The 12,303-nt window shown below is 45.0% G+C and overlaps 1 protein-coding gene across 1 annotated transcript; it reads left to right on the plus strand.

The window, feature by feature from the left end:
* The first annotated feature begins 1,818 nt into the window (after positions 1 to 1,818).
* Positions 1,819 to 11,351, plus strand: LOC132872919 (occludin-like). Its single transcript, XM_060908042.1, has 6 exons — positions 1,819 to 1,928; positions 2,515 to 2,572; positions 2,667 to 3,360; positions 3,454 to 3,618; positions 4,300 to 4,409; positions 10,199 to 11,351. Exons 2-6 carry the CDS (start codon positions 2,535 to 2,537, stop codon positions 10,239 to 10,241), a joined length of 1,050 nt encoding a protein of 349 aa, XP_060764025.1. The 5' UTR covers positions 1,819 to 1,928; positions 2,515 to 2,534; the 3' UTR covers positions 10,242 to 11,351.
* The last annotated feature ends 952 nt before the right edge of the window (positions 11,352 to 12,303 follow it).

Below are 12,303 nucleotides of genomic sequence, written 5' to 3' on the forward strand. Positions count from 1 at the left end.
TGCACAGGACTGATTTCGAGTGACTCGGAGGAGTTGTACTTGTTATATTTTCCTAAAATCTGACCAGTCACTGTGCATGAAAGGGTTAATTTGACACACTGCTCAAATTCTCCCTTATCATTTCCCTTAAAACATCATTATTTTCCGCAGCACGCTCGTGGTTTCAGTGCACGGTGTGTTGTCATATGTCGGGAATGCTGTATTTGTGATGAAGGAATTTGAGATGTGAGTTTCGACTGGTCTGACGGGTTTGTAGACGCCAGTTTCGCTGTACTACCCATAACAAGTTTCAAGGAAAGAGCCTGCCTTCCACCAGACACCGCTCCTGATAACTAATTTAACCATTTAAAAAAGATTTTCTAAAGTTTGTACTCTCAGTATTGATCAGAAATGAAACTGTGGTGTTGTCTGGTAATATAATCACACCGCGTCCTGATCAAATTCAAACACAGGCCTGCTCCAAGCATGCATTGAACTTTAGTCGAGGTTACTAAACTCTATCATTCCCTGTAAATTGAGTGGTTAATAAAGCAGCATGGATATCCTTCACCTGGAAATGTGGACATAGTGTGTGTACGACATGCCACTGGACTCATTTGCTTACTTTCCTCACTTTTTATTCGAGCTTCATACACTCTAAAGTTGGGTGGGTGTATACTCTAGGTATGTATGGGTGTGGATATATGAAAAATGGACATGAAAGGAAGAGGAAGTACATTAGTAATGACACCGCTGTCAGCAAAATCAGACAATATCTACTATCCGGAACATCAAATACCCAGGAAAAAAAATACCAGACAAGCTTTAAAAAAGGATGTGTGTCTCGTATCATTAAGCACAAATGACCTGAATAAGCTTACAAATGGAAATCGAAAGCAGTCACAACACATTTACATGATAGAAAACAACACATCATGATGAAGAAAGGTAAAAACGGTGCCAAAGGAGGAATGCTTAGAAATGTTGGTTGACCAACACTTCTTGTGTCCGGAAACTGGAACATTCCGCCGTTGGTGTAAAAATACAGTATATTTAGCATAGCAGACAGCAGTCAACATGTCTTTTTGGATGGTAGAAGGAAACCTGAGAACCCAGAGGAAACCCCAGACAGACAGACAGACAGACAGACAGTAAGTGGAGCTCAGGAGCAAACCTTTTGAGAAAGTAGCACTGGATGTTATGAAGCATTTTTCGAAAGAAAGCTTGATTTGTATGAAATGATTTCTAATTCGTGATTGTTCATGCGGGCGACACGGTGGTGTAGTGGTTAGCGCTGTCGCCTCACAGCAAGAAGGTCCGGGTTCGAGCCCCGGGGCCGGCGAGGGCCTTTCTGTGCGGAGTTTGCATGTTCTCCCCGTGTCCGCGTGGGTTTCCTCCGGGTGCTCCGGTTTCCCCCACAGTCCAAAGACATGCAGGTTAGGTTAACTGGTGACTCTAAATTGACCGTAGGTGTGAATGTGAATGGTTGTCTGTGTCTATGTGTCAGCCCTGTGATGACCTGGCGACTTGTCCAGGGTGTACCCCGCCTTTCGCCCGTAGTCAGCTGGGATAGGCTCCAGCTTGCCTGCGGCCCTGTTGAACAGGATAAAGCGGCTAGAGATAATGAGATGAGATGAGATGAGATTATTCACGCGAGAATGGATTACAGTGTCGTTCTAACATGCTTACAGATGAAATGAAAAGTAGAGCAACATGTACAAAAAAAAGGAGACTTGGTTAGGGAGGCAAAAAGAGATGAAATGCGCATGCGCAGTAATGCATTCGGGCCCTCAGGCTTTGTGGAGAGATGCGGTCGGTGCTGCAGGGTGTGGTCTGTGTACCTGTTGCGCACTGCTCACCTGTCTTAGAAAGAGAAAGAGAGAGAGAGAGCAGGGTGTTTTATGTATAGACACACACACACACACACACAGTGCTGCGCAGGTGAACAGGTGAGTACTGGCTTTGTCTTGGTCTTTTTGGATTGGATTTCAGATTAATCTACCGTAACACCTTTTCACTAAATTGTCGATAATCCTTAATGTAAAACAAACAGGTTTTTGTGGCGCGTGACGAATAAATAGGCTCCGTGTGTCTTGTGTGTTTTTATTTCTATTCTGCCTAAAAGGCACGCGCTTGCTCCTTATCTCTAGTTTTCTCTCTCCAAAAGTCTGTTTATGAGCACTGACCACATGAATTTAGTCGTTTCTTTTAGCCTACCGTCTGATCTGATCTGATCTGATCTTAAACACAATTAAAGCAGCATGTGAGTTCTCTATACCATGTCTCAAGATTGAAATCAATCAATCATCATCATCATCATCATCATATATGCAAATCTCTGCGGCTGTGAATGTAAAAAAGGTCCGTCAGGGCCCGTGTCCTTGTTAAATGCATCACTTCCGGTCTTAATTGTAGCCTTCATGTGATTAAAAATGATCAGTGGACTTCAAGTTCAAATAGTGTTCGTGGTGAACTCGTGTTGTTTTGTTTGTTGCCTGACATAATAAAGGTGGATTTTCTTTTTGGTGCTAACAGGACGACAAGCATCCACCAGAATGCCTTCACATAAACACCACAGCAGCAGTAAGCATAAGTAAGTCGTGTGTGTGTAAATAGATTTGTGATTCAGGAATCACTCCGGTAGGAGACTTGATACATGTAAGTGATTTTGTTTTCTAATTCTTTAGTCCTCTCCAGGTGTCCCAGCACACGTTCTCGCACTACCACAAGGATGAAATGCTCCACTTCTACCGCTGGACGTCGCCACCCGGCGTCATGAAGATCCTGAGCATCATTATCATCATCATGTGTGTGGCGATTTTTGCGTGTGTGGCATCCACGCTGGCATGGGATTACAACATGGGGATGGGCGGCATGGGCGGCATTGGCGGCATGGGCGGCATGGGCGGCATGGGCGGCATTGGCGGCATGGGCAGCATGGGCGGCATGGGTGGCTCCTATGGAACAGGGTACAACTATGGGTCAGGCATGTACGGAAGCAACATCGCAGGCGGGTCGTATGGGAACAGCTACTACATGGACCCTGTGTCGGGCAAGGGCTTCATGATTGCCATGGCTGCCATCACTTTCATCGCCGTGCTCATCATCTTTATCCTTGTCATTTCGAGGCAGAACGCAGCCAAGTCCCCCAGGTTCTACTTGGCAAGTATCATCATCTGTGCAATCCTGGCCTTGTTCATGCTCATCGCCAGCGTGGTGTACCTGGTGGCCGTCAACCCCATGGCACAGGGCAGCGGATCCATGATGTACAACATGATGTGGCAGATATGTGCCCAGTACCAGAATCAACCATTGACACAGACATCTACCCTCTTACTTGGCCAGTACTTGTACCACTATTGTGTGGTCGACCCTCAGGAGGTGAGCAGTTGACTTTCAGGAGGGAAACACATACTATAGATCATGATTAAAGGCAAATTCTTCACTTTGAGTCTCCCTTTTTGCTTCTTCCAGGCTGTTGCTATTGTTTTGGGGTTCCTGGTGTTCATAGGGCTCATTGTTCTGATGGTGTTTGCCATTAGAACCCGTTCCCAGATGAACCAGTATGGGAGACACCATGTGCTCTGGGAGGAGCCCCGTAATTTGAACGACGGCCTTTCTAATGGCGTCGAAAAATGGGTGAGTAGAACACAATAGGTTTGCTGTTCATTTGATACTTCATACTTGATCCTTCACAATGGGTGTGTCCCAGGCACCCAGAGGCCCTGGAATTGCTCAGGATATCTTAACTTACGATCTGTGAAAGCAGCAGCAGTTGTTTGAAGGAAATAAAGTTCAAATGATTGTAGCCCTGTTAAACAGCAGACCCAAGAGAAAGTGATCCTCTGACTTTCTTAAAGCTCTTTTAAATTCTTCTCATATTTGGGGTAGACAGAGGCAGCGCTTGGCACTCGTCAGTGAAAGCTTCAGCAGTTTCGTCCTCTTTTTGTGTCCCAGGATCTGCAGATAGTGACTGGAGGAACTGGTTCTACCAGAGCTGAATGTTGTTTGTGAGAGAGAGAGAGAGAGAGAGAGAGAGAGAGAGAGAGAGAGTTGATGACGACGACAACAAACTAAAAAGTCAACAGTGCTTCCTGATACTGTAAAAACAGGAACGGGTGCTGCATATTTAGTCGTTGTGCTGATGTTGAAAATAATCAGCTTGCTTTAAGAATGTTGTGATTAGTATCCAAAGGATATTCCCCAAAATATCCAATGTTCTTTCTACTAACCAGACCCTCTTTCATAAACAGACTTAATCTGGATCACTTGGAGGAAGGGCTGTAGGAAGGTTGTAATCTGTTTCAATTCTGTTCTCAGGTGACTGATGTGTCCGGGGAGCCAGAGACTTTCCTGAATGATCACAACGACCAGATTGGGAATTATCTTCACCAAAGCCCAGACGTGACGAAACCGCTCTATCTGCCTGGGTGAGTGTGCGCACCCATTAGACTGAACGTCTAAAGTCCTTCACATCAGGCGGCGCCGATCTTCATTTCCATGGCCCTTGGCCTCTCGCCTATACAGCTAGGGTTACAGTGGGGGGCGGGTCCTCTGGTAACCGCGAGAGTTTGACTCCCCACTTGCTGCCGTCTGGCAAGGCACACTGTAGGTACCACTTTTATGATGGTCTTTGGAATGACCCAACCATGAGTAGAACTCGTGATCTCCTGATCGAGAGGCGGACACACTAACCACTAGGCCAACTTGCGGTCATTAGACAGAACATAGCCCTGAGTTTACATCGATTTGGTCTTGCCAGTTCCAGCACACTAGCTAGCTTGGGTGAAATATTCGTAAACAATATTTAAAAATTAAAATGTCATTACCACTCTTGGAGAGAGGTGCTACAGAGACAATCGTCTGGGGACACATTGTCTCGTCTCGTCTCGTCTTCTTCCGCTTATCCGGGACCGGGTCGCGGAGGCAGCAGTCTAAGCATGGAAGCCCAAACTTCCCTTTCCCCAGACACCTCGGCCAGCTCCTCAGGAAGAACACCGAGGCGTTCCCAGGCCAGCCGAGAGACATAGTCCCTCCAGCGTGTCCTGGGTCTTCCCCGGGGCCTCCTCTCGGGGGGACATGCCTGGAACACCTCCCCAGGGAGGCGTCCAGGAGGCATCCGAAAAAGATGCCCGAGCCACCTCAGCTGGTTCCTCTCGATGTGGAGGAGCAGCGGCTCTACTCCGAGCTCCTCCCGAGTGACTGTGCTTCTCACCCTATCTCTAAGGGAGCGCCCAGCCACCCTGCGAAGGAAACTCATTTCAGCCGCTTGTATCCGCGATCTTGTTCTTTCTGTCATTACCCAAAGCTCATGACCATAGGTGAGAGTCAGAACGTAGATCGACCGGTAAATTGAAAGCTTCGCCTTTTGGCTCAGCTCCTTCTTCACCACGACGGACCGGTAAAGCGACCGCATCACTGCGGAGGCTGCACCGATCCGCCTGTCGATCTCACGCTCCATCCTTCCCTCACTCGTGAACAAGATCCCGAGATACTTAAACTCCTCCACTTGAGGCAGGACTTCTCCACCAACCTGGAGAGGGCAAGCCACCCTTTTCCGGTCGAGAACCATGGCCTCGGACTTGGAGGTGCTGATTCTCATCCCAGCCGCTTCACACTCGACTGCAAACCGCCCCAGTGCATGCTGAAGGTCCTGGTTTGAAGAAGCCAACAGGACAACATCATCCGCAAAAAGCAGAGATGAAATCCTGTGGTTCCCAAACAGGATTCCTTCCGACCCCTGGCTGCGCCTAGAAATTCTGTCCATAAAAATTATGAAGAGAACCGGTGACAAAGGGCAGCCCTGCCGGAGTCCAACATGCACTGGGAACAGGTCTGACTTACTGCCGGCAATGCGAACCAGACTCCCTGCTCTGTTCGTACAGGGACTGGACAGCCCTTAGCAAAGAGCCCCGAACCCCATACTCCCGAAGCACCCCCCACAGAATACCATGGGGGACACGGTCGAATGCCTTCTCCAGATCCACAAAGCACATGTGGACTGGTTGGGCAAACTCCCATGAACCCTCGAGCACCCTATGAAGGGTATAGAGCTGGTCCAGTGTTCCGCGACCAGGACGAAAACCGCATTGTTCCTCCTGGATCCGAGGTTCGACTATCGGTCGAATTCTGCTCTCCAGTACCCTGGAGTAAACTTTCCCTGGGAGGCAGAGAAGTGTGATTCCCCTATAATTGGAGCACACTCTCCGGTCCCCTTTCTTAAAAAGAGGGACCACCACCCCAGTCTGCCACTCCAGAGGCACTGTCCCCGACCGCCACGCGATGTTGCAGAGGCGTGTCAACCAAGACAGCCCCACAACATCCAGAGACTGGAGATACTCAGGGCGGATCTCATCCACCCCCGGTGCCTTGCCACCGAGGAGCTTGCAAACCACCTCAGTGACTTCAGCTTGGGTAATGGACGAGTCCACCTCTGAGTCATCAGCCTCAGTCTCCTCAGTGGAAGACATGATGGTGGGATTGAGGAGATCCTCAAAGTATTCCTTCCACCGCCCGACAATGTCCCCAGTCGAGGTCAACAGCTCCCCACCCGCACTGTAAACAGTGTTGGCAGAGTACTGCTTCCCCCTCCTGAGGCGCCGGACGGTTTGCCAGAATTTCTTCGAGGCCGACCGATAGTCCTTCTCCATGGCCTCCCCGAACTCCTCCCAGTTCCGAGTTTTTGCCTCCGCAACTGCCTGAGCTGCAGCACGCCTGGCCTGCCGATACCCGTCAGCTGCCTCAGGGGTCCCAGAGGTCAACATCGTGGTTGGGAGGAACGGCCTCCCCGATCTGAACCCGAGTGGTGTTTTGTTATTGGACTTCTGTGCTAGTCACGGTTTGTCCATAACGAACACCATGTTCGAGCATAGGGGTGTCCATAAGTGCACGTGGCACCAGGACACCTTAGGTCGGAGGTCGATGATCGACTTTGTAGTCGTTTCATCTGATCTCCGGCCCTATGTCTTGGACACTCGGGTGAAGAGAGGGGCTGAGCTGTCAACTGATCACCACCTGGTGGTGAGTTGGATCTGCTGGCAGAGGAGGAAGCTGGACAGACCTGGCAGGCCCAAACGTATGGTGAGGGTCTGCTGGGAACGTCTGGCCGAGCACTCTGTTGGGGAGGTCTTTAACTCCCACCTCCGGGAGAGCTTTTCCCAGCTTCCAAGGGAGGCAGGGGACATTGAGTCTGAGTGGACCATGTTCTCTACCTCCATTGTGGACGCAGCTGTTCGGAGCTGTGGCCGCAAGGTCTCCGGTGCCTGTCGTGGCGGCAATCCCCGAACCCGGTGGTGGACACCGGAAGTAAGGGATGCCGTCAAGCTGAAGAAGGAGTCCTATCGGGCCATGTTGACCTCTGGGACCCCTGAGGCAGCTGACGGGGGACACATTGACTTGATTTTTATTTCTTTTGACTCATTTCACTCCACAAAGTCAGGAAATCAAATACACGTGAATCCAAATCTGAAAAAAAAAAGCAACTGGATTAAATTTCAACACGAACCTTAGAATCGCTATTCTGCAGACTATTCTCAAGTTAACATGTGGATATTGGAAGCTTAATCTGTTTGTTTTGATAAAAAAATGGAACTGAGATGTGCAGAAACACACTTTGGAGGATTATTCGTATGTTGCAGGACCTGGAAAATCTGACTGATTTTTATTCAGCCGCCACGTCATCCTCTTTTCCACCGCAGTACTTCAGGCACAGATGGTGATCTGTAATGTAATCACTGGTACACATCTGGGTTGTTCAGGATTTTGCATCGTTTATCCTTAAAAGACAATCCACCAAAAAGTAACAGTCTCCGAGGATTTAGGTCCGCTGATGACGGGTCTAAAGTAGGCAGTGGAATGTGGATGGAGTTCAGAGATTTTGTTCATTCTTTAAACTTGATGATCCTGCTCCACAGGAAGTGAGCATGGTGACCCAACAGAGACCAGGGTTTCAATCATTAATTAAAGGTTTGGTCACTGTGTTTTTTTTTTTTTTTTTTCCCCACGCTGCGCCTGAACCTTGAAGTGAAAGAGACAAAAAGCACAATTTGTAATGTTGGTGAGAAAGCGCAAACCCATCTGTCTTTCTGAAGACTTTACTGTGGTGGAAAACCTACAGACTAGGGTGCATCAGTTGCCCCCTAAAAATGAACAGTTCCTCCGATCATGATGCATTTTTGTTTTTATGTTCCTTTTGGTAAGAAGGGTGAAATATTTTGACAAAATTCAAAAGTTTAATGGTGGCACCAGGAGCTCAAAGTTATGGAAAAAGCTGCTATTTTATGACTTTTATGACAAAATTTCAATCACTTTTCATGAAACATTATGGCACCTTATAGAGTATACCAAATATCTTAGATACACATTTTTAGTACATATTCTAAATATATTATCAAGCACAGTTTGAGTTTTAGCTGTTCATTGAATCATTGTTCAACTACTTTTAAACAATACAAATGTATTATGAATCACATTAATGCTTCTCAATCCCTTGCAAAGGTTCTTAGCATGATCTCTGGCTCACAAGAAATCAATAAATGGAGTCCAACATTGTGATTCAAACCTTACGCGAAAACATAAAATAAGCGTTTTTTGGCAAAAAATGAACCTCATGGTGCCACCATTAGACTTTTGAATATAGTCAAAAAATTTAACAGGATGTCTTTATTGGTGAGAAGGAACACCCAAACAAAAATGCATCAGATTTTATGAAAGTGAGGGCAACTGATGCACCCTACTACAGACTGTGACAAAGCGCTGACACATCAGACTCCTTCCATAAATGCGAAATAAACGTCTCCTTACGGAAAAACTCATATCAGCAAGTATATGTTTTTCTCTGTTAAATAAAACCGCTATTAAAAATACGTTTGAGATCTAATTAGTGTGGCGCATTTGCAGAACAAGCTGTAACTACAGAAACAGTAACATATGTCAACGTGTGCTTTAATATAAACCTGTGGTTTGCGGTTGCGCTCATGTCAGAAAATTAATCAACACCTTCTGACCAATCAGCATCCAGAACTCAACATCGCTGTGGTTCATGTTAAAGAAGGTTGGGAGAAAAATCGATTGCTGTAATTCATCTAATTGTCAGCTGATCTGTGATTACAGTCATTAAAACTGGATTATGACTCAGTTGCGAATGAATCAGAAGAAACACAGTGTGCACTAAATTTACTTCATAGGACGAACATTTGGCACAAAACTTCGAGACGAGTTAAAACCATGAGTCAAATTTTGTCAAATTCCCCTTATGCGTTTGTAAAATGCCAGGCTGGACTTCCTCTTTCTACACAGTGTGCTCGGTCATGTGACTAGCAGCCAGCAAGTAGTATACAAAAACAAACAATAACAACAACAAAAATAATCTCATCTCATTATCTCTAGCCGCTTTATCCTGTTCAACAGGGTCGCAGGCAAGCTGGAGCCTATCCCAGCTGACTACGGGTGAAAGGCGGGGTACACCCTGGACAAGTCGCCAGGTCATCACAGGACTGACACATAGACACAGACAACCATTCACACTCACATTCACACCTACGGTCAATTTAGAGTCACCAGTTAACCTAACCTGCATGTCTTTGGACTGTGGGGGAAACCGGAGCACCCGGAGGAAACCCACGCAGACACGGGGAGAACATGCAAACTCCACAAAGAAAGGCCCTCGCCGGCCACGGGGCTCGAACCCAGACCTTCTTGCTGTGAGGCGACAGCGCTAACCACTACACCGCCGTGCCGCCCCCAACAAAAATCATACTTGCTGTAAATAAACCAGACAGATTATTGAAAATCACAAATTTTTTTTTCATTTTTGTTTTTCATATTGGGAAATAGAACCATATTCCTGACCGATCATGTGACGCTTAGTCACATGACTCATTAGTTGTGTATTTGCAAGAAAAAAAATATGAAAATTATATTTAATTAGACTATTGAGATCTCCCAGCTTTAGCGAATGGGTTTTGTTATGATTCACACAATGAACTCTGCCTGATTTATTAGCACCTTATATTCAGTCTGAAATTGGGTCAGATTTTAGCTGGGATTAAATGTTCCTTTCAATCTGTTCTGGAAAACTGGCGCCAAGTACCAGGAACTCGCACAGTTGTTGTTGATGATAATCCGAAATTGGACTTCTTTTCCTACAAAATATTTTTTGTAATGATTTCTGTCAGTTATTAGTGAGTAGTACTCCTTTTCCATGTGTGTGCACTTCCAGGACCCCACCTTCCTGGAGAAGAGGGAGCGATGCGAGTACCTGAAGAGCAAACTCTCCCACATCAAGCAGAAGATCCAGGAATATGACAAAGTGATGGACTGGAATGACGGCTACAGTTAAAACGTGACCTCATCATCATCTCTGCTGTCTGACATCGTCACTAACCCAGAGTACTGACAGCGTTAATGTGTGTGTACTGTGACCCCAGTCACCTGATCCAGGGTTAAGTCTGATCTCTGATGCTTCACTTGCCTGTAAAATAAACACTAGCACTGTTCATGAAGTTGTATATAGTACTATAATCTAAAGGCAGAATGCTTTTAAGAAGTTTTTTTTTTTGAAGGGGAAAAAAAACGGCTATTTAAATTTGAAATGAATTTTTATTACACGCAGCTCGACAGGTGCCAAAAATCCGTGTCCTTGTTCCGACTGCTGTCCGCACGCAGGCAGCCTCCTGGAGTGGAAAAGCGTATTTGAACGTGTCCTTGCTCCACTTACACTAAGGATTTTTAAATTGTCACATGTTAAATGAGGTGATTTATATTATTTGTATATATATATATTTTTTCTCCATCATTTCATATGATCCCCATCCACCAGGAGAAAACAACTTTTACGCTAACCTTATACTTTGTGAAGAAAGAGAAATTCCCTCACGACTACTTTTTTTTTTTCCTTTAAGCGTACGGTCACGGTGATGGACATAACTTTGTGTGAAAACCTTTTTTTTTTTCTCACGTTTTATAACAAGTTCCTCAAATTCACTCTGGCTTGTTAGAATGTTTAGGAAATTTGTGCGAGATTGTAGTTTTTTTTAAAAAAAAATGTGAATTCTTGTAATTGTGTTTTTGAAAGATGATCTATGCAATGTGAGACAATGTTTTAAATTTTAAAACATTTTTTAAAGTCATAGCCAATTTTACAGTCCTAGCCAATGTTTCTACAGAATCCCTGTATGTACAGTATGTGCTGCTGGATGTTATTGAGTGACGTGGCTTATTTTAGATGAGACAAAATGCACAGGTTTTTTTTTTTCCTCTCCAGCTGTCTGCATAATCTGTGATCTTTGCCATAATGTAACATGTTTGCATGGAGGTGCTTAGAGAAATTTTACACTTTTGTATCAGGAGAGTAAAAAGACAACTTGCGTTAATGGGGCGTGGTTTTATTTTTTTATTTATTTTTTAATTGTGTTACTGTTATGCTACTTAAGTCATAAACATTTCTTTTGATTATCTATAGTTGAGGTTTTACTTTCGATTTTGACTTCTACGACATTCTCCTCAGGGACTTTTTCAAACGTCAGTGCATTTCACATGGTAACATTTTATCGTCAGACATCTTCAAGGATCTAAATGCCTCAGAATGAGCGCCGTTATTGTAATCTCTCCTGAAGGGCGTCATAAAAGAAACTTAACGTACAAAAACTATGGCCAAGTGCCACTGAATCTCTCTCTCACGCACTTACACTGTCAGAACTAGGGCTACAACTGGGGTCCATTTCTGTCCTCCATGGTACACTAATGTAGATTATACACTAATGCTCTTTGGACCTAAAGGTAACTATGTTTACATTTTTAGGGTCAAAAAGATGCATATGGGTCTGTCTCAGAAACTGGGTACTGTGGGGGAACCCCACTAAATATACTCACAGTCAATATATGGTTTTGAATGGTGATGTTGGTTTTAATTTGAAATAAAATGAAAGAAATAATACAGATAAAACTAAATCTTTGATGTGGATATTCTATTCAGAATTTGTCAAAAATTCTGCTAATTTGCAGAAAAATGGCGGCTTGATCTGGGACATGATAAATGGTTGACTACATTGCATTCCCTTAAAAAGGCTGTAGTCCACTGAAAAGTCTACAGTTATCACTAATTGTATTTTAAGTGGTAACTTTATCCACCTAAGAATCGGTGCGCTCACAGAATAATCATAACCATAATAAAACATCATGCAAAATATTTGATCACCGTTGTAACTCAGTGTTCCGCAAACCCAGAACCAATACAATCGTGTGTTTTGATCTAAACGGAAAGCCTCAGGGTCAAGGTCACTACCTCACCAAAAGTAGTAACTTGAATCACTACGCCATATAAAA

This window comes from Neoarius graeffei, chromosome 24 (genome assembly GCF_027579695.1).
Source record: "Neoarius graeffei isolate fNeoGra1 chromosome 24, fNeoGra1.pri, whole genome shotgun sequence".
Classification (NCBI taxonomy): domain Eukaryota; kingdom Metazoa; phylum Chordata; class Actinopteri; order Siluriformes; family Ariidae; genus Neoarius; species Neoarius graeffei.

Bases quoted from the DNA above. Each gene is read 5' to 3' on its own strand.
- LOC132872919 (XM_060908042.1), top strand. From the start codon at position 2,535: ATGCCTTCACATAAACACCACAGCAGCAGTAAGCATAA. The intron at 3,619-4,299 runs GTGAGTAGAACA...TTCTGTTCTCAG, and splicing joins CTAATGGCGTCGAAAAATGG to GTGACTGATGTGTCCGGGGA. The intron at 4,410-10,198 runs GTGAGTGTGCGC...GTGCACTTCCAG, and splicing joins AAACCGCTCTATCTGCCTGG to GACCCCACCTTCCTGGAGAA.